The 21,595-nt window shown below is 44.5% G+C and overlaps 1 protein-coding gene across 2 annotated transcripts in view; it reads right to left on the bottom strand.

Moving 5' to 3' along the window:
* The window catches only part of LOC147102006 (protein phosphatase PTC7 homolog), a 143,590-nt gene that overhangs the window by 94,804 nt on the left and 27,191 nt on the right, over window positions 1–21,595 (bottom strand). For both annotated transcript variants that reach the window (XM_085964137.1, XM_085964136.1), the window contains exon 2: window positions 2,657–2,836. In XM_085964137.1, coding sequence (XP_085820263.1) covers window positions 2,657–2,836 — 180 coding nt within the window. The remainder of the gene's footprint in view (window positions 1–2,656; window positions 2,837–21,595) is intronic.

Here is a 21,595-nt window from a genome sequence, read left to right as displayed (position 1 = left end):
TATGTACAAAGATCAACTGACTGAAATGTAAAGGGATTTGTTGAAGTATTTTTAGCAGCTGAAGAAACAGCCAGTGCTTGAATTGACTGCTGATCACTGCATGTCAGGATTAAAGCCGGATTCACATTACTGTACCATGGGTGCCCAAGAATCTGGGCACAATGTGATGAAACTTCCTCAATGGACGCAATCAATGGAAACTTACCTTTTGAACCTTGGGGCCTGGCTAGTTTTGTTGCCAGGGACTGCTTTGGGTGAAGGGACTTTTGAACCAGTGTAAAAGGTTGCAAATACTCAAGCATAAAGTGGTTATGGGTGCAAATCACCTGCGCTTAAAATTCCACAAACTTTAGCACTATTAATTAAGAAAGGGAAGATAGATTATGAAAGTAAACTAGCAAAAATATAAAAACAGATAGCAAGAGTTTCTAGTTATATAAAAAGAAAAAGGGTGGCTAAAGTGAATGCTGGTCTCTTATAGGATGAGACCAGGAAAGTAGTAGTGGGGACCATGGAGATGGCAAAAACGCTGAACAAATATTTTGTATCGGTCTTTACAGTAGAGGACACTAAAAATATCCCAACACTGGACAAACAGGGGGCTATGGGGGGGGAGGAGCTAAACACGATTAAAATCACTAAGGAGATGGTACTCGGTAAGATAATGGGACTTAAGGCGGATAAATCCCCTGGACCTGATGGCCTACATCCTAGGGTCTTGAGAGAAATAGTGGTAGGGATTGCGGATACATTGGTGGTAATTTTCCAAAACTCCCTGGATTCAGGAAAGGTCCCAGCAGATTGGAAAACTGCTAATGTAACGCCCTTATTTAAAAAGGGAGGTAGACAAAAGGCTGGAAACTATAGACCAGTTAGCCTAACATCTGTGGTTGGTAAAATGTTGGGAGTCCATTATTAAGGAAGCAGTAACAGGACATTTGGATAAGCATAATTTAATCGGACAGAGTCAGCATGGTTTTATGAAGGGGAAGTCATGTTTGACAAATTTGCTCGAATTCTTTGAGGACGTAACAAACAGGGTGGATAAAGGGGAACCAGCGGATGTGGTGTATTTGGACTTCCAAAAGGCATTTGACAAGGTGCCACACAAAAGATTACTGCACAAGATAAAAAATCACAAGATTGGGGGTAATATACTGGCATGGGTGGAAGATTGGCTATCTAACAGAAAACAGAGAGTTGGGATAAATGGTTCATTCTCGGGTTGGCAATCAGTAACTAGTGGTGTTCCGCAGGGGTCAGTGCTGGGACCCCAACTCTTTACAATCTATATTAACGATTTGGAGGAGGGGACCGAGTGCAACATATCCAAGTTTGCCGACGATACAAAGATGGGAGGGAAAGCAGTGAGTGAGGAGGACATAAAAAACCTGCAAAAGGACATAGACAGGTTAAGTGAGTGGGCAGAAATTTGGCAGATGGAATATAATGTTGGAAAGTGTGAGGTTATGCACTTTGGCAGAAAAAATCGAAGAGCAAGTTATTATCTAAATGGAGAGAAACTGCAAAGTGCTACAGTAGAGAGATCTGGTGCATGAAACACAGAAGGTTAGTATGCAGGTACAGCAGGTGATCAGGAAGGCCAATGGAATCTTGGTTTTTATTGCAAGGGGGATGGAGTATAAAAGCAGGGAAGTCTTGCTTCAGTTATACAAGGTATTGGTGAGGCCACACCTGGAATACTGCGTACAGTTTTGGTTTCCATATTTAAGAAAAGATATACTTGCTCTCGAGGCAGTTCAGGGAAGGTTCACTCGGTTGATTCCAGAGATGAGGGGGTTGATGTATGAGGAAAGGTCGAGTAGGTTGGGCCTCTACTCATTGGAATTCAGAAGAATGAGAGGCGATCTTATCGAAACATTTAAGATTGTGAGGGGGCTTGATCGGGTGGATGCGGTGAGGATGTTTCCACTGATGGGTGAGACTAGAACTAGGGGGCATAATCTTAGAATAAGGGGCTGCCGTTTCAGGACTGAGATGAGGAGAAACTTCTTCACTGAGGGTAGTAAATCGATGGAATTTGCTACCTCAGAGAGCTGTGGAAGCTGCGACATTAAATAAATTTAAAACGGAGATAGACAGTTTCCTAGCTGATAAGGGAATTAGGGGTTACGGGGAGCGGGCAGGGAAGTGGACGTGAGTCTAGGTTCGGATCAGCCATGATCCTATTGAATGGTGGAGCAGGCCCGAGGGGCCGTATGGCCAATCCTGCTCCTACTTCTTATGTTCTTATTTCATCTCGCTTCACACAGATTCTGCTGTTACACGAGTCGAAATTCCAGGCAAATTAGTTTTAGAAAGTGCATTCAAATAACTACCACACTCCACATTCAAAATCACCAAAATAGCCCAATTTGTCTGGTTCAATCGAATCCAAAAAGTCACCATAAACCCAAACAATAATTGGTGTGTAGAAATTAATCGATTTAATATTGTTAAAAATGACTTGAGCATTGATGTAGTTTAAATCTCTGGCAATTAATAATTGAGTACTTAGGATCCCTGCTCACCCTTACGGACACACAGTCATTGTGCAGATAGATTTCTTTTGATATGCAAACATCCATCAATATTTGGGGTTTTAGTCTTACAGCTAGGTTTCCTTCTCATCACCAAGAAACAAATTTTCACTAACCCAGCAATGGAGCCTTGTTCTGGAGCATCTCATTATAACTGGCCGTCAAGATACCCACAGGGTTGCTGGGAATAAATAGTCCTTCTTGAACAAGCCGCTCACAAGTTTGCATCAGCGTAGTGGAAAACTGGGACGGGTCCACACCGTAATCCCACCATCCTCCAACGCCATCGGCCACCCCTGCAACAAAGAGAGACAAACATTAAGGCATTGTAAAGAGCACTGGTCCCCTTCGAACTGGGACTGCATCATTGTCTTTGAGAAGGATGAGGAGGGTGGTAAGCTTGGGGAGGTACGAAGTTCTGCAGTTCAGTAGACTTTCCATTTGAAACTGGAACCCCTGCTGGATCAATACTATTGGTCAGACATCTATCACATTACAGGCCTCTAGTGAGCCATTATTCTATAATGATATCTGCAATTCAAACTGAGCAACCATCTGTAGCAAGCATAAAATTGGAAATCTCTAATCATAACAGGTGGAAAAATACGTCAACTAGGGAGCTGCTTGCACACCTTAAGAGTTTGTCTGCACTGCTGTGACAGGCATCTTTAAAGGGAGACTTGACCAACTTGAATCTAGTCAAAGAGATAGCAACACACAGTGAAACAGGAACCAAGTGAGATTCCTCCCTCCTGCTCCTATGGTGGTACAGTAGTGTAGGAGTTATGTTTCCAGACTAACAATCTAGAGAACGCAAGTTCAAATCCCACCAAGTCAGTCTGAGAATTCAAATTCAGTTTTTAAAAAATTTGGAAATAAAAAGCTGGTATCAGTAAAAGTGACCACGAGTCTGTCAGACTACGGGAAAAAATTGTGAATGACACCAAATTTTGGGGGGGGGGGGGGGGGGGGATAGCCAATACTGAGGAGGACTGCAATAAATTACAGGAGGACATTAATAAACTTGCAGAATGGGCAAATCAAGTGGAGAGAGAGTGTTTCCACTTGTGGGGAAGAGCATAGCTAGAGGCCATCAATATAAGATAGTCACCAAGAAATCCAATAGTGAATTCAGGAGAAACTTCTTTACCCAAAGAGTGATGAGAGTGTGGAACTCGCTACCACAGGGAGTGGTTGAAGCAAATAGTATAGATACATTTAAGGGGAGGCTAGACAAGCATATGAGGGAGAAGGGAATAGAGGGTTACGCTGATAGAGTTAGATGAGGAAAGACGGGAGGAGGCTCGAGTGGAGCATAAACACCGGCATGGACTGGTTGGGCCGAATGGCCTATTTCTGTGCAGTATATCCGATGTAATCCTGTGTAAAAACCCAACTCGTTCACTAATGTCCTTTAGGGAAGGTAACCTGCCATCCTTACCCGGTCTGGTCTACGTGTGACTCCATTCCCACACCAAAGTGGTTGAATCTTGTGCCCTCTGAAGTAGCCTAGCAAACCCCTGTTGTATTAAAACTGCCAGCGGTTCAAGGCAGCCCACCACCATCTTCTCCAGACAACCAACAGTGGGACAAATTAATGCTGGCCTTGCCAGTGACACTCACATCGAGAATTATTTTAAAAGTCCTGGATAGCAACATGTAGCACATACAACTGTTGTGGGTCAAGACTGCAGTTGACCCAGATGACTTTTCTGTTCCAACAAGAGAGACTTGGTAACAGCCCAATTCGAGTAACTATAATGGAAGTGAACCGCATCCAAATCGCTCAACGTAACCAACTGAAACAGACAAAACAGCAGCTAAAAAATTACTTTACTGGTTATGAATTTCATTCTCAATAAATAAGGTCCCAGTCAGCTCTCAGCTCCTGCAGAAATGGAATTCAGCAGCCAAACTTCAATGCGTTCAAATTGATTATTACCACTCAATGCTGATATAAATTATAATGGGAACTCAGAAGCAGCAGAAAATCTAATCTGAAGACAGAGCCATTGCAAAAATACTTATTCTTACTTATAGCAGAGCATCTACCATCTACAAGAGGCACTGCAGCAACTCGCCAAGGCTTCTTTGGCAGCACCTCCCAAACCCGCAACTTCTACCACCTAGGACAAGGGCAGCAGGTGCAGAACACCACCACCTCCAAGTCACACACCATCCTGACGTGGAAATATATTGCCGTTCCTTCATCGTCGCTGGGTCAAAATCCTGGCACGCCCTCCCTCCCTAACAGCACTGTGGGATACCTTCACCACACGGACTGCAGCGGTTCAAGAAGGCAGCTCACCACCACCTTCTCCAGGGCAACTAGGGATGGGCAATAAATGCTGGCCTTGCCCAGCGACGCCCACATCCTATGAATGAATTTTTTTAAATCTAATTTGTCACCTAGGCAACATCTTGTGGTTAATGGGCAATCTCTCACACCGTGTTTTACTAAGCCTGTATTTGCTGTTATTTCACAGCACACTTCAGTACTTCTGATTACTTCTCAAACACCCTACAAGGATGGTGAATCACTGAGTTTTACTTTCTGTTCTTTTATATTCTGTAACTGGCAGCATATAACCAGGTTTGATGATTCCCTTGAACATTACCCTGGTTGGCAAACAATTAGTGCACTCCATATTTTCTGGTGTCTGCATAGGAGGGCAACAGTCAATATTACACCTGCCCAGCACATCATTCAATCATGCTCTTTGCCTTTTTTCTTGATCTAAGTTACTATCAACCTTTCCTGATTATCCACCACCGATTCTCCTTGTGACCCTGAAGTAATAAGCACACACACGAGGAGAACTTGCATTTCTAGAGCATCCCAGCAGGCTTGGAAGATGCACTTTGGTCACTCAACGTTACACAATGGTAATTTTTCTCATGAGAACAAGTCTCAGCTTTTCTTGTGCCAGTTCAAGATCCCCCTTCATTGGTCCTTCTACTTCAATCAATCAGTGTCCAATGTCTGTCTGCAGCACCACACTTGAAGCACCCTTCAATGTTCTCGCTAACATTCAGTGCCCAACTTCACATCCAAACACCAAACCACACATCACTGAAATACACTCCTTTTATTTCAGTACGAAGGAATATTTGTATATTACACAAATTACTTTCCATCTTGAATTGCAATACACGAAATTAAATTAATGGTAATAAAATAAAAAGGACTAACTAATTATTGCAGGTAAATGATACGCTCTCCCACTCTACCAGACCCCGAAACCCTTTCCCCCCAATGCTTCCACACGCCATCACCCCAGTCCTACGCCCAGTCCTGTCCGTTCAGCCACACTGCCTCAATCGCCACTACTATCCGTTCCTATTACCACATCCTACCAAAGGCAATACTGAGTTGCCCATTTTGAATATGTAAATGAGTAATCAGAGTTAGTGATGTTAGTATATTGTGTATTATCAGGATATAATTGAATTCCTGGGCTAGAGATAGCAAGCCTGACCACTAGAAGGCCCCGCACAGGCCTCCCCCACCCCCCCCCGCACAGGCCTCGGGTCCCCCACCCCACCCCGCGCACAGACCTCGTCTAGTGCTCCCACAACCTGAACGATGCCGACAGGAACGGAGTTCAACACAAACCACTGGAAAGGAACCGTGTATGTTCCAGCAGATAGCATAACTCAAACTCATGGTAACAAATTAAAAACTGCCCACAACCTTCCATTTGCTGACACCAATGAATTTGGCGTACAGTCACATTTACTATGTATATTACTGAGAATATACAGCACAGAAACAGGCCATTCCAATACAGGGAAACTGGAACCAGAGACAGGGTATAATTCCTATCCATTATTAATGAATTGTTTTTAAAAAACAAAATTGGGTGTAGATTAATGAGACCTGCACAAGAGCTCCTTGATGCTGGTTTCAGATTCAACATTAATCAGTAGCAGATACAGCTGCCAGTGTCCAGCTAATAATGTTCACACGGCCCGGACCAGGCTTGGACTTGCGTCCCAGTTACAAATAACTCGAGTTGTTATATTTCTTATAGAAAGGGAGACTAGCAAAGCCAAGAGGGTGTTGTGAAAGGAAACTGGCCATCAATATAAAAAGAAACAGCAACAGGTTTTATCAGCATATATGACAGGATAGTCAAAGAAAGGCCAAGATCACTGAGCAACAAAGGAGTCGTCTTGTGTTTGTGGAAAAGCCAGTGGGAGAGCGTCCAAAGGGAGTTGCTCCATTGAGGGACTGGCAAAGATGTTCATAAGTATTTCAGCTCAGTTACTATAGGGGGGGGGAAAGAGAGAATGACTTGTTTTTGAAAAAAACAAAGCCTAGTAGGACATGAAATGCCCAACCACAAATAGCGGTGAAGAATCCCGGGGGGGGTTAGTGGAGGCACTAACCAGCATTCTCCAGACATCACTAGAAATAGGAATTGTGCCAAAGGATTGGGAAATGTTGCAGCCTTGTTCAAAAGGAGGATGAGTTGGTTAGTCTCACCTCAGCGTAACATCGGATGGAATTGGTGAGCGTGTATTGCGGTATGGGGCAATCAGGCGAGTCGGTACACATTTACAATGGGCAGATCATGCTTGACTAATTTAACAGAATTTTGTTTTGAGGAAATCAAAATAAAATGGATGTTGGATTTGTGGATTTTCAGAAAGACTTTGATACGGTGTCACACAAGAGACTCTTATTAATAAAAGGTCATCTAGCCCTTGGATAAAGAGATGGCTAAAGGTCAGAAACCAGAGTAAGAGTAAACGGTTGTTTCTTAGATTGGTGGGAAGTCGGCCCCTCTCTCTTCTATTTATATCATGGATTTGGACATAGGCACAAGAGGAATGATATTGATGTTTGCTGATACCAAAACTGGGAGACATGGTACACTGAGGAAGACTGCAGGAGAACGCACAGGTTAGCAGAGCAGGCTTGCAGGTGCAGCGAAATGTGTCGTACATTTTTGGAAAAAGAATAGTGAAAGTATACCCTAAACGATGAGAACCTGAGTGGAAGAACAGAGAGATCTAGGGGTGTGGATTGTTAGCGCTGTAAAGGCGGGAGCAAAGACAAATGGATTCTAGGTTTTACAGGGGCACAGAATATCAAAGCAACAAAGTGATACTGATTTTCCAAGACATTAGTTGGGGCAGAGTATGGTGTATAATTCTGGGTATCCCATTATAGATAGGATATGAGAACGCTGTACAGAGAATGCTGTTAAAGCATATGGGATCCTTGGCTTTATTAATAGAGGAATAGAGTACAAAAGCAAGGAAGTTGTGCTAAACCTTTAGAAATCACCAGTTAGACCCCAGCTGGAGTGTTGTGTTCAATTCTGGGCACCGCACTTTAGGAAGGATGTCAAGACCTTGGAGAGGGTGCAGAGGAGATTTACCAGAATGGTACCAGGGAGGAGGGAATTCAGTGATGTGGAGAGGCTGGAGAAGCTGGGGTTGTTCTCCTCAGAGCAGAGAAGGTTAAGGGGAGATTTAATAGAGGTGTTCAAAATCATGAAGGGTTTTGATAAAGTAAATAAAGAGAAACTGTTTCCAGTGGCAGAAAGGTCTGTAACCAGAGGGCACAGGTTTAAGGTGATTGGCAAACGAGCCAGTGACAACACGGGGAAACATGCTGTATTGATAAAAAAGTGAGTTGTTGTGATCTGGAATGCATTGCCTGAAAGGGCGGCGAAAACAGATTCAATAATCACTTTTCAAAAGGGAGTTGGATAAATACTTGAAGGGAAAAAAATGACAGGGTTATGGGGAAAGAGCAGGGGAGTGGGATTAAGTGGCTAGCTCTACAGGCACGATGGGCAGAATGGCCAATAATGTCGGTAACACTCGTGTGTTTTCCACCTGTGGGCACAAGGTGAAACCACTTCTTGTGCCAGCTCTACATGCTCTGTAGGCATCTGTATGACCTTGTCTATCTTACAGTGCTGCCACCAAACAGAGCCCCACATCTATTAACAGTGCAATATAAATGGGAATAATGAGAGAATTCCTATTCTCATAAACAAGAGTTCCTTACCAGGACTGCACAGTAGGGGATCTGGTAAAAACAACCTTTCATGGGAAACAGCAGAAAAAACCTACAAATATGCGAGGGACTCAATACGCAAAGCCCATTCAATTCCTGGGAACTGGCACGTTATGGTGAGCGTGTGGCATTGAAAATGTACACGAAATGGTGCACAATATGCCCATATAAGCATGAAGTATTTCTTCATTCTTACTCTGGAATTTTGGTTCTAATGACATAAATGCAGCATTTATCAATGACTCACTAGATCCTGGAGCCAATCCAGATTTTGCCTGCTGTTTTTCATGAAAGCAGATAAGGACGGGCATGATCCAACGGATTCCTAAACTCCTCTGAAAGCTCATACTCTTGTTTTTGAAGGGGTACCAAGGGCTCCCAATATTTTGGCGAATACTGTATTCAGAGCTGGGAACACACAGGAACATAGGAAAAAAGCCAGACAAAAAAGACCAAGGCCCATCTGGTTCGTCTTCTACCATCGCACGATGATAATGGAGTTACTGTCTAATCACAGCGATCAATCTCTGTCAATGAGTCTACAACAGACCCAGACATGAGGTGAGGAAAACTCCCAGTGGTGGAGAGCTTTGGGAACCAGAGGTCCAAAGTCACCTGTTCCTCCCGAGCGACGCCACACTCACCACACGTCATGTCTCAAATAACAGATACTGGATCCCAGATTATTATTTACTGAAAGAAATCTATCTAATCTGCACAAATGAATCAATACCAACTGCTTCCAGCGTCTCCCTAGGAAGCCTGTTCCATAGATTGCTCACTCGCTCACTGAAATATTTCCACAGATTGGTTTTGAATTTACCCCCCCTCCGCTTCAAGCGCAGGCCGTGGCCTCTGGTGGTACTGATCCTGACAAGGTGAAATAGTTTGTCATGGTCGATATTATCGAGTCCCTTCAGAATCCTAAAAACAGCACCTCTCAACCTTCTCTTTTCCAGTGATAACGTGCCCAATTTACATAATGAGCCCGAGTAAAACTGAAGTCAATGGGAATCGGGTGAAAACACTCCACTGGCTAGAGTCATACCCAGCACAAAGGAAGATGGTTGTGGTGGTTGAAGGTCAATCATCTCAGCCCCAGGACATCACTGCAGGAGTTTCTCGGGGCAGTGTCCTCGGCCCAACCATCTTCAGCTGCTTCATCAATGACCTTCCCTCCAACATAAGGTCAGTAGTGGGGATGTTCGCTGATGACTGCAGTGTTCAGTGCCATTCACAACTCCTCAGATAATGAAGCAGTCCATGCCCGCATGCAGCAAGACCTGGACGACATTCAGGCTTGGGCTGATAAGTGGCAGGTAACATTCGCGCCACAGAAGTGCCAGGCAATGACCAGCTCCAACAACCACCTCCCCTTGACATTCAATGGCATTACCATCGCCGAATCCCCCACCATCAACATCCTGGGGGGTCACCATTGACCAGAAACTTAACTGGACCAGCCACATAAATACTGTGGCAACAAGAGCAGGTCAGAGGCTAGGTATTCTGCGGCGAGTGTCTCACCTCCTGACTCCCCAAAGCCTTTCCACCATCTACAAGGCACAAGTCAGGAGTGTGATGGAATACTCTCACTTGCCTGGATGAGTGCAGCTCCAACAACACTGAAAGCTCGACACCATCCAGGACAAAGCAGCCCACTTGATTGGCACCCCATCCACCACCGGCGTACCGTGGCTGCAGTGTGTACCATCTACAAGATGCGCTGCAGCAACTCGCCAAGGCTTGTTCAGCAGCACCTCCCAAACCCACGATCTCTACCACCTAGAAGGACAGGGCAGCAGGCGCATGGGAACACCACCACCTCCAAGTCACACACCATCCTGGCTTAGAAGTATATCGCCGATTCTTCATCGTTAATGGGTCAAAATCCTGGAACTCCCACAGTGCTGTTAGGGAGGGAGTACCTTCACCACACAGACTGCAGCGGTTCAAGAAGGCGGTTCACCACCACCTTTTCGAGGGCAATTAGGAATGGGCAATAAATGCTGGCTTTGCCAGCGATGCCCACATCGCATAAAAATGAATTAAAAAAATACATATACATTGGGCAGGGCTATATGGGCTGAATCATCGCCTGTAAATTCTGCGATACAGTTCTGAGTCAGAGAACAGTCACACTTCTAATAAGCACTACCAAGTCCCACAAGAATGTTTCAATGTCTTAACATGGTCGCTAGATGCATTTATGTTGCATCATAAATGGTTCTGATGGAGTAAATAAGGAGAAACTGTTTCTACGGGCAGAAGAGTCAGTAACCAGAGGGCACAGGCTTCAAGTAATTGGCAGAAGAGCCAGAGGGGAGAGGAGGAGAATTTATTTTACGCAGCGTGTTATGATGATCTGGAGTGCGCTGCCTGAAAGGGCGGTGGAAACAGACTCAATAGTAACTTTCAAAAGGGAGTTGGATAAATAATTGAAGGGGAAACAGTCACAGGGCTCTGGGGAAAGAGCGAGGGAGTGGGACTAATTAGAGAGCTCTTTCAAAGAGCCGGCACAGGCACGATGGGCCGAATGGCCTCCTGTGCTGTAACAGAATCACACACCATACTTTAATGTTCTATCCCAAATTGTGTGAAGATAGCAAGCTCTTCTGAAAACAGCACAAACTAGCCCATTGGCACACTCTTGATTCTCCAGAAAGCAACATTATAAAAGACGCATGGTGTAACCTGCCAGGCACCGTCCAGAAATTAAATCGTTAGCATTACAGTGACATGCGGCTTTAAAATTGGACCAATCTACAGATCAGGCCGGGAGTCCCGCGTACTCCAGATTAAAGGCATAATTCTAAAAAGGAGTTAATTGAACGAGTTCACATCCCATTCAGCGGAGCCTTTGGGAGAGACAAGAGATCATTGGGAAGGAGGGGGGGAGCCTCAAGATTTCCTGTTCATAGAATGGTTACAGCACAGAATGAGGCCATTCGGCCCGTGCCGGCTCTCTGCAAGAGCACTTCCGCTAGGCCCACTCCCCCGTAGCCCTGCCAATTCTTTTCCTTCAGGTACTTATCCAACTCCCTTTTGAAAGCCACGACTGAATCTGCCCTTTCAGGCAGTACATTCCAGATCATAACCACTCGCTGCGCAAAAAGGTTTTTCCCTCATGTCACCTTTGGTTCTTTTGCCAATCACCTATTCATTGCATAAGCAAGAAAGCCCAAGACTGATGCAATATAGAACATTTCAGAGATGAATGGCTAAAACCAATAAGCACAAACAGTACTTTCACTAGTAGGAAAGGGTCCTTGTACAAATATAGGTGAAGTCATCATAACCAGCAAGGAGATCAAATCCTACCTCCACAAGTCAAGCAGACTGGCTAACTCAACCATAGGAGTAGGGTTGCAAAGGGGTGGAAAGTTTCCGGTAAATTTCCAGTAATTTTCCACGGGAAGTTTAGCTTGGGAATTTTGCCCAAAAAAGCACATGCTAGCATAATATTGTTTTTTTTGTATTTCTTTCTTTTTTTTTTTTCCCCACAGGTCCTCTCTTAAAATTACTAACAGAGATGGAATCTTAATTATTAAGGAATTTCTTAATCAATATATGTTTATCTTCTTACTTGGCTTGTTTTAATAATTACAAGTTTTGTGTGTGACTGTGAACAAATGTGTCCCGATTGGTTGGATGAGTGGATGAGCGATTAGCTCCCTCTATTTGTAATATTTGCATATCGAATTGTGATTGGCCTGCAGGCATCTGTAAGACTGCTGTAGTTTTTTTAAGATCCAGGTTAGGGGTCCTGAGGGAAGTCATTTTGTTTTCTGCTGATGTTGTGATGATGCAGTAAGTAAATCAGACTTTATACCAAATAAACCAGTTACTTGTTGAACTCTGTTGTCCTTCAATTTAAAATATACAAAATAATACACTATTGGTGATGTAGCGTCGTGTGTGTACAGGTCATGCTTCCATCACATGGAGCATCAGCAAAAATGTACTCACCCTGTTGCAATCGTGCTGATCGACCGCAGTTCGACACAGAGATGAATGCCCTTTATTTCTCTGCATAGAACAATGCCACGTTTACCGTCGGATGTGTGGAAGGATTTTACCCCAGGCATTAAAGATGGAAAGACTGTGTACATGTGCAAACACTGTAGAAAGCCATATGTAAAGAATGCCACAAAGATGCAGCAGCATTTATCCAAATGCAACAACTTCACTCAAAGCTCACAGCAGTCAGCCCAGAGTTCCTCTGCTTCCATTCAAGATGATGGTTCTCATTCAGCATCAGGCTCCTGATCATCAGCAACTCCTGGCCCACTTGGAAGGTTCTTTGATACATAGATACATAGATACATAGAAGATAGGAGCAGGAGTAGGCCATTCGGCCCTTCGTGCCTGCTCCGCCATTCGATGAGACCATGGCTGATCCTTTAATTCAGTATCCCGTCCCCGCCTTCTCTCCGTAACCCTTAACCCCTTTTGCCCGTAGAAATATATCTAATTCCCTCTTAAATATATTTAATGAGCTGGCGTACACTGCCCTCTGTGGCAATGAGTTCCACAGGTTCACCACTCTCTGAGTGAAGAAATTCCCCCTCATCTCTGTCCTAAATGGTTTAGCCCTTATCCTTAAATTATGTCCTCTAGTTCTGTTCTCACCCGCCAAGGGAAACATTCCTTCTGCATCCAGTCTGTCTAGACCTGTCAGAATTTTATACACTTCTATGAGGTCCCCTCTCAATCTTCTAAACTCCAGTGTGTACATCCCTAAACTACATAGTCTCTCCTCATAGGTCATTCCCGCCATTCCTGGTATCAGCCTGGTGAATCGCCGCTGCACCCCCTCCATGGCAAGAACATCCTTCCTCAGATGAGGCGACCAAAACTGTACACAGTACTCGAGGTGTGGTCTCACCAGTGCCCTGTACAGCTGCAGCAAGGTATCCCTGTTCCTGTATTCTAACCCTTTTGCTATGAAGGCCAGCATACCGTTTGCCTTCTTGACCGCCTGTTGCACCTGCATGCTCGCCTTCAGTGACTGGTGTACAAGAACACCCAGGTCTCTCTGTACTTCCCCCTCTCCCAATCTATTGCCATTTAAATAATAATTTGCCCTCCCGTTCCTGCACCCAAGGTGGATAACTTCGCACTTGTCCACATTATAGTGCATCTGCCATTTATCCGCCCAATCGCCCAGTCTGTCCAAATCGCTCTGGAGCTTCCTGGTCTCTTCCTCTGAGCCCACCCCCCCTCCTAGTTTAGTGTCGTCTGCAAATTTGGAAATGCTGCATCCGACTCCCTGATCCAGGTCATTAATGTAAATTGTGAACAGCTGGGGGCCCAGGACAGATCCCTGTGGTACCCCACTTGTTACTGCCTGCCATTCAGAAAATGAGCCGTTTATTCCAACTCTCTGTTTTCTATCTGACAGCCAGTTCCCTATCCACGCCAAAACTTTCCCCTTTATCCCATGAGCCTCAATTTTCCATGCTAATCTTTTATGTGGGACCTTATCGAAGGCCTTTTGGAAGTCCAGGTACACCACATCTACTGGCTCTCCCCCATCTATTCTACCAGTTACTCCCTCAAAAAATTCCAATAGATTAGTCAAGCACGATTTACCCTTTGTAAATCCATGTTGACTCTGTCCTATCCTGTCCCCATTTGCTAAGTGCTCCGCTATTTCATCCTTAATGATGGACTCCAGCATTTTGCCCACAACTGATGTAAGGCTTACAGGTCTGTAATTACCTGCTTTTTCCCTACCCCCCTTTTTGAATAGTGGGGTAACGTTAGCTACCCTCCAATCCATCGGCACTGTTCCCGAGTCTAATGAATTCTGAAAAATCATCCTTAGTGCATCCGCTATCTCTAGGGCCACCTCCTTCAGTACCCTAGGATGCATGTTATCAGGCCCTGGGGATTTGTCCACCTTCAATCCCTTTAGCTTCCTTAACACCATATCCTTAGAGATATTGATTTGCGTCAGTTCCTCCTTTGCCAATGTCCCTATTTTTCCCGATATCCCAGGGAGGTTTTTTGTGTCTTCCTTCGTAAAGACTGACCCAAAGTATGCATTTAGTTGATCTGCCATTTCCTTATTTCCCATTATATATTCCCCCGTATCTGACTGCAATGGACCAACTTTGGTTTTCACCAGTCTTTTCCTTTTGATATATTTATAAAAGCTTTTGGAGTTAGTTTTTATATTTTCCGCCAGCTTGTTTTCGTAAGCTATTTTGCCCCTCTTGATCATGCCCTTTGCCCTCCTTTGCTCTATCTTAAACTGTTCCCAATCTTCCGCTCTGGCGCTTTTTTTGGCTATTTTATACGCCCTATCTTTGGATTTTATGCTGTCTCTAATTTCCCCTGTTATCCACGGTTGAGTCACCTTTTTAGATTTCCTTTTATGCCAGATTGGTATAAACAATTTTTGCAATTTTGTCATTCTATCTTTAAATGTTTGCCATTGTTTATCTACCTCCAGTCCTCCCAGGAACGTTGTCCAATCAGACCTACTCAGTTCCCGTCTCATGGCATCATAATTCCCCTTGTTTAAATTCAGGACCTTAGTCTCTGAGTCAATTTCTTCGCTCTCCATTTCGAGTGAGAAATCGATCATGTTATGATCGCTCTGACCCAAGGGTCCCCGTACAACAAGATTACTGATTAGTCCCTTCTCATTGCACAGTACCCAGTCCAATATAGCCTGTTCCCGAGTTGGTTCCTCGACATATTGATCCAGATAACCATCCCTTAAACACTCAAGGAATTCCTCCTCCTCATTATTTTTACTGATTAGGCTAGTCCAATCTATATGTAAGTTAAAGTCACCTATGATGACAGCTGTGCTCTTATTGCACGCTTCTCTAATTTCCCTCGTGATGCCCTCCCTAACCTCTATTTTACTATTTGGAGGCCTATATACCACTCCTATTAATGTTTTTCGCCCCTCGCTATTTCTTAGCTCCACCCATATAGATTCTGTATTAACTGAGTTAATATCCTTCTTTTCAATTGCATTTATCCCCTCTTTTACTAGCAATGCTACCCCTCCTCCCTTTCTTTTTTGTCGATCCTTCCTAAATACTGAATACCCCTGTATGTTAAGCTCCCAGCCCTGCTCACCCTGCAACCATGTTTCCGTAATCCCAATTAGATCATAATTATTAACCTCTATTTCCACAGCTAATTCATCTACCTTGTTCCTGATGCTTCTCGCATTAAGGTATAAAACCCTCAGGCTTTTTTTATGCTCACATTTTTTATGAATTAGTTTGGCCCTTTGTTTTTTGTTCCTCACCCTTTTACCATTTATTTCTGTCTGCCTTTCACTTTCCTCTATTTCACTACATAGGATAACCATAGCCAGAAGAATGCAGATGAGTGCCTTGCTCGAGCTGTATATGCAACAGGCTCACCCCTCATGCTCACAGCCAATGTGTACTGGAAGAGATTTTTCAATGTTATTCGCCCTGCACACTGTCCTCCCACCAGACATGCTTTGTCTACTTATTTGCTGGAGGCTGAGTATAACAGAGTCCAAGGAAAGCTCAAAGAAACGATAGCGATGGCAGACTGTGTTGCAGTTATCTCAGATGGGTGGTCAAATGTACGAGGGGAGGGCATCATAAACTACATCGTCTCCACTCCTCTCCCAGTGTTCTTCAAGAGCACAGACACGAAGGACAACAGACACACAGGCACATACATTGCTGATGAGCTGAAAGCGGTCATCAACGATCTTGGATCACAAAAGGTCTTTGCAGTAGTTACTGACAATGCTGCGAATATGAAGGCTGCTTGGGCTCAAGTGGAGGAGGCCTACCCTCATATTACGTCTATTGGGTGCGCAGCTCATGGGCTTAACCTGCTCAAGGACATCATGGGTTTGAGAACCATGGAAGCACTGTACAAGAGAGCCAAGCAAGTTAAGTATGTCAGGGGAAAACAGGTAGTTGCAGCAACCTACAACTCCAAGCAAATGACAAAGAACAAGAACACCACACTGAAGCTGCCCAACAACACTAGATGGGGTGGTGTTGTAATAATGTACAACAGCCTTCTGGAGGGTAAGGAGTCGCTGCAAGAAATGGCAATATCCCAGTCTGGGGATATGGAAACCACCATCAAGAAAATACTGCTGGATGATGTGTTTTGGGAGTGTTGTTAGCAGCCTTAAACTACTCTCACCAGTAGCATCTGCAATTGCTCAGATTGAAGGAGATGCTGTCTTGTCAGATGTTCTCAGGCTTTTTACTGATTTAAAAGAACAAATCAGCATTGCCCTACCCACACCCCCGCTGCTCAAAGCAGAGGAGAAGGCAATTGTTCAATTCATACAGACGCGGCAAGAATTTTGTGTCAAGCCGATTCATGCTGCAGCATGCATGCTGGACCCAAAGCATGTTGGGAGACCAATACTTTCTGGAGAACAGATCAACAGCGCTTACAGTGTGATTTCTACCCTCTCACACCATCTCAATCTGGATGTGGGCAAAGTTCTCTACCAAGCGAGGTCTTTGGAATGGGGACGGGATATGGGAATCATGCAAGCATATCAGTGCACATACCTGGTGGAAGGGAGTTTGTGCATCTGAGACCCTGTCACCCATTGCATCGGTGATACTCCAAATCCCACCTTCATCAGCGGCCTCTGAACGAAACTGGTCACTTTTTGGGAATACGCATACAAAGGTGCGCAACAGGCTGACTAACAAGAGAGTGGAGAAACTGGTGGCTATCCGGGCGAACCTACAACTTATTGAGCCAGATACAGAAGTGTCCACCACACAGCTAGACACTGACACAGAGGAGGAAATGGACACGTCAGAGCCAGAGTCAGAGAATCAGGAGGAGCAATGAGGAGTAGAAGACTCAGAAGACTCATGAGTAGAAGACTCAAAGGGACAAAATAAGGACAAATTACAGGCTAAATAAGCTGACGCTCTTCTTATTTTATTTTAGATGGGTCTTTTTTGTGGGGGTTCAATAAAGTTCAAAATTATAACCTAAATAAAGTTTTGAAAGCCTGTTTTTATTTGTATGGAACAGTATGTCTATTTTGACGACAAAGATAATATAAGGGTCAGAGACAAAAACCATCAGTGTGCAAAAAAACTCAAAATTCCTGAAAATTCCCATGGAAAGTTTCCTCTTTTAAAAATTCCCAGAATTTTGCAACCCTACATAGGAGTGAGATCTTTGTAAAACTCACATGCTTAAGATGTTGGCCTTTATTATAAGAGGATTTGAGTATGTGTGTAAAGATGTCTTACTGCAATTATATAGGGCCCTGGCTTTTGAATGCTCTACCCCAGAGGGCTGTGGAGGCTCAGTCGTTGAGTATATTCAAGACAGAGATCGATAGATTTTTGAATATTAAGGGACTCAAGGGATATGGGGATAGTGCAGGAAAGTGGAGATGAGGTAGAAGATCAGCCATGATCTTATTGAATGGCAGAGCAGGCTCGAGGGGCCAAATGGCCGACTCCTGCTCCTATTTATGTTCTTAAAGGGTAGCGCAAGTTAATATTTTTGTAGCTATAAATGTAGAGATACAAGACATTCCCATAATACCCAAACCACACGGATGTATTTAAAGTTTAGTTTTAAACTCGTCTACTTCACAGAGACAGACTGTTGATGTTTCATTCCAGCTCCAGACTGGCAAGGGAAGAGGATAAATGATAACTACAAGCAGATTCTGGGGTCCATTGTTTGTATGCTGCTCATGTGAAGCTTGAATCATAGCCAAAATATCAGGTTAACAGTTACCCTAGATTATACAGCAAAACCACCTTACTCTGCACTACATCGTTGGAAATGTGCTTCGGTCTTCCACTTTGGCACAACTGGTTTGCAATTAAAAGAAAACTTGGCTGTCTGCTCCACTCCACTTCATGCAGTACCTGCAGGCCACTACAACTAGAAGGGTAAACGAGCAAGTCAAACTCTGACAACATCCAGCTGTCCCGTGTTTCCCTCCGTACCAGCTAGCCCATCACAGCAACGCAATGATGGGACAGACAACTCCCACATACATCAGCAATGAAAAACTGCACCTACAGCTATCTTTTTCTGGAGGTGGGGGAATTGAGGGAAGAGAAACAGGAAAGCTACAGCTTCCTGGCAATATCCCCAACAATCCTGGACATTCTGGGGAGTTTTTGTTTTTGTGAAAACTCATGTGAACAAGCACCCTTCTCCAGCCAGCACATGCACTGCCCAGTGTGGATTCCGACCAGGAAGGTTGCAGGTTCAATTCTTGATGCGTGCCTCTCTCAGCCGAAGCAACAGTTGGGAGTGCTGCAACTGGCCCCCGGGGGCCTGGTTCAATCAGCCAGTGATGCCTGTTGAAAATTGAAGCGTGTGAGCAGGAGCCCATGGAATTAAGGGGAAAGTGACGGTATGGATACGGAATTGGCTCAGTGACAGGAAGCAGGGGGTGGTGGTGGTGGATGGATGTTTTTTGACTGGGAGGTGGTTTGCAGTGGTGTTCCCCAAGGGTCAGTTTTTATAAACGACCTAGACACGGGTGTAGGGAGCAGAGAGTAAAGTTTGCAGATGATACGAAACTTGACAAAGTAGTAGATCATGATGAGGATAGTTGTAGACTTCAGGATGACATAGGATGGTGAAATGGGCAGAAACATGGCAGGTGGAGTTCAATGCGGAGCAGTGTGAAGTGATGTACTTTGGCAGGACTAATATGGATGGACAGTGTACTATAAAAGATGAGCAATAACAACTTGCATTAATAGTGTCTTTAACAGAAAGAATCCCATGGTGCTTTATGGGGGATGGATGGGAAGAGGGGAAAGACAAAATAGGAATAACTGAGAAAGAGTACCCATTCCTTCATCACCCGGAATCTGACACACATGGAATTGTAGTGAGTTTGCAGTCAAGGAGAAAAAGGATCTTCTAACTGAAGTGCCAATAGGCCAGGCATACCTAGCACAAAGGAAGATGGCTGTGGTGGCTGCCCCATGCTAGCAGAACTCTTGTAGCATTACTCAGTGAACTGGATGCTAAACTGTTTTATTCTGTGGAACATGCAATATATTATGAAGGGAACTAATTTATCGTGATTGAGCTCGAGTTAGTAGTATTTTCAGGCTCAAACTGTGTGTGCATATTTGTGCATAATGGGTCATTTGGTAAGGAGAATATATTGAGTAATGGAGAAGTTATCAGTACGCTGATATATTTTGGGAATAAAAGCAATATTGGTTAAAAATAAATGTGTAAAATAGAGTAAATGGGGGATGGACGGGAAGAGAGGAAAGAAAAAATAGGAATAACTGAGAAAGAGTACTGGGATCTGGTGGGATGTGTTGATAGAGGATGTGCAAGAGAATGAGGCCTTCTAAAAGTTATCTAGAAATTCCAATGAAATAAAATGAATTAATTGAAAAACAAGATGAAATTGTACATTGAACACCTTTATATAAGTGGATGGGCGGGGAGCTGGGGTTCCAGAGTACTGGGGAGCTGTGTACCCATTTCACCATTTTATCAATAACTCCTTACAGCTTCCTTTGGTCCTCAGCATTATTTACTATGCCTCCTGTTTTAGTCTCATCTGCAAATCTGGACACCATTCCCTCTAGCACTATATCCAAATTGTTAATGTACAGAGTGAACAGAAGCATGAGAACACCACCACCTCCAAGTTCCCCTCCAAGTCACACTCCATCCTTCATCGTCGCTGGGTCAAAATCCTGGAACTCCCACCCTAACAGCACTGTGGGAGTACCTTCACCACACGGACTGCAGCGGTTCAAGGCGGCGGCTCACCACCACCTTCTCAAGGGCAACTAGGGATGGGCAATAAATGCTGGCCTTGCTGGTGATGCCCACATCCCATAAACAAACAACTTTTTTTTTTTAATTCTAGGTTTCTCTATACACAAGCTTAACTCCTCGTGCCTGGAGTCAAACAATGTGAAAGAATTGTGTGCAATAGGGGTAACTTGTACTTATCAACAGATCTCCCATGCCCAAAGTAAAAAATCGTGCTTTTATTTTTGGTGAGGGATGTTATGGGCAGGGAATGGAACTCTTCCCATTTCAGGTACCGAGAACCAGATACAGAGTAAAACTCCCTCTACTCACAGAATCACAGAAACCCCACAGTGCAGATAGAGGCCATTTCGGCCCATCGAGTCTGCACCGACACATATCCCACCCCCGATCCCCGTAACCCCTACATCAACACATATCCCACCCTATCCCCGTAACCCCACGTATTTAATCCCCCTAACACTAAGGGTCAATTTATCATAGCCAATCAACCTAACCCGCACATCTTTGGACTGTGGGAGGAAACCGGAGCACCCGGAGGAAACCCACGCAAACACGGGGAGAATGTGCAAACTCCACACAGACAGTCGCCCGAGGCCGGATTCGAACCCGGGTCCCTGGAGCTGTGAGGCAACAGTGCTAACCACTATGCCACCGTGCTGCCCCAGCTGCAGAAAAGCATCAAAAATAACAACAGAAATTGCTGGAAAAACTCAGCAGGTCAGGCAACATCCGTGGAGAGAAATTTGAGTTGACGTTTCGGGTCGAAACCCTTCTTCAAAACTGGAAAGAAAAGAAAATAGATCGAAGGGAGGATCGCTGCTTTTCCAAGGTGAGATCTTTCCCCCATTAGCCAGCCTGTGGCCTCAATTTCCCACTTAGTACTGGGGTCCAATCACATCAGAGAGCTGTCATCAGGGGCTGGGGCGTCCCTGGATGTGCGAGATCCTGGGTGCTGGCAGCCATGCCCCAGTTTATGGAGGGGTGGTGGAATAGTGGGAAAGGCTGCCACGGTTTGGGGCAGTTGGGAGAAGTGCAAGGCTGATGGTGGAATTTAGAAACAGCAGACAGGATGCTGGGGATTGGGAACACTGGAGGAAGAAATCCCTGGATATGGAGGGTGGCCCTGGGCTGCAGGGTTGGTATCTGGGCTGTTTGCTATACGAGGGGTATGGCAACTGAGGGGGAAAGTCTGGGATCTGGTGGGAAGGATGTGTTGATAGAGGATGTGCAAGAG

The sequence above is a fragment of the Somniosus microcephalus genome, chromosome 22, assembly GCF_052327205.1.
Source record: "Somniosus microcephalus isolate GS21.2 chromosome 22, FLI_Smic_1.0, whole genome shotgun sequence".
NCBI classification, from domain to species: Eukaryota; Metazoa; Chordata; class Chondrichthyes; order Squaliformes; family Somniosidae; genus Somniosus; species Somniosus microcephalus.
This window is presented reverse-complemented; position numbering and strand designations above follow the sequence as displayed.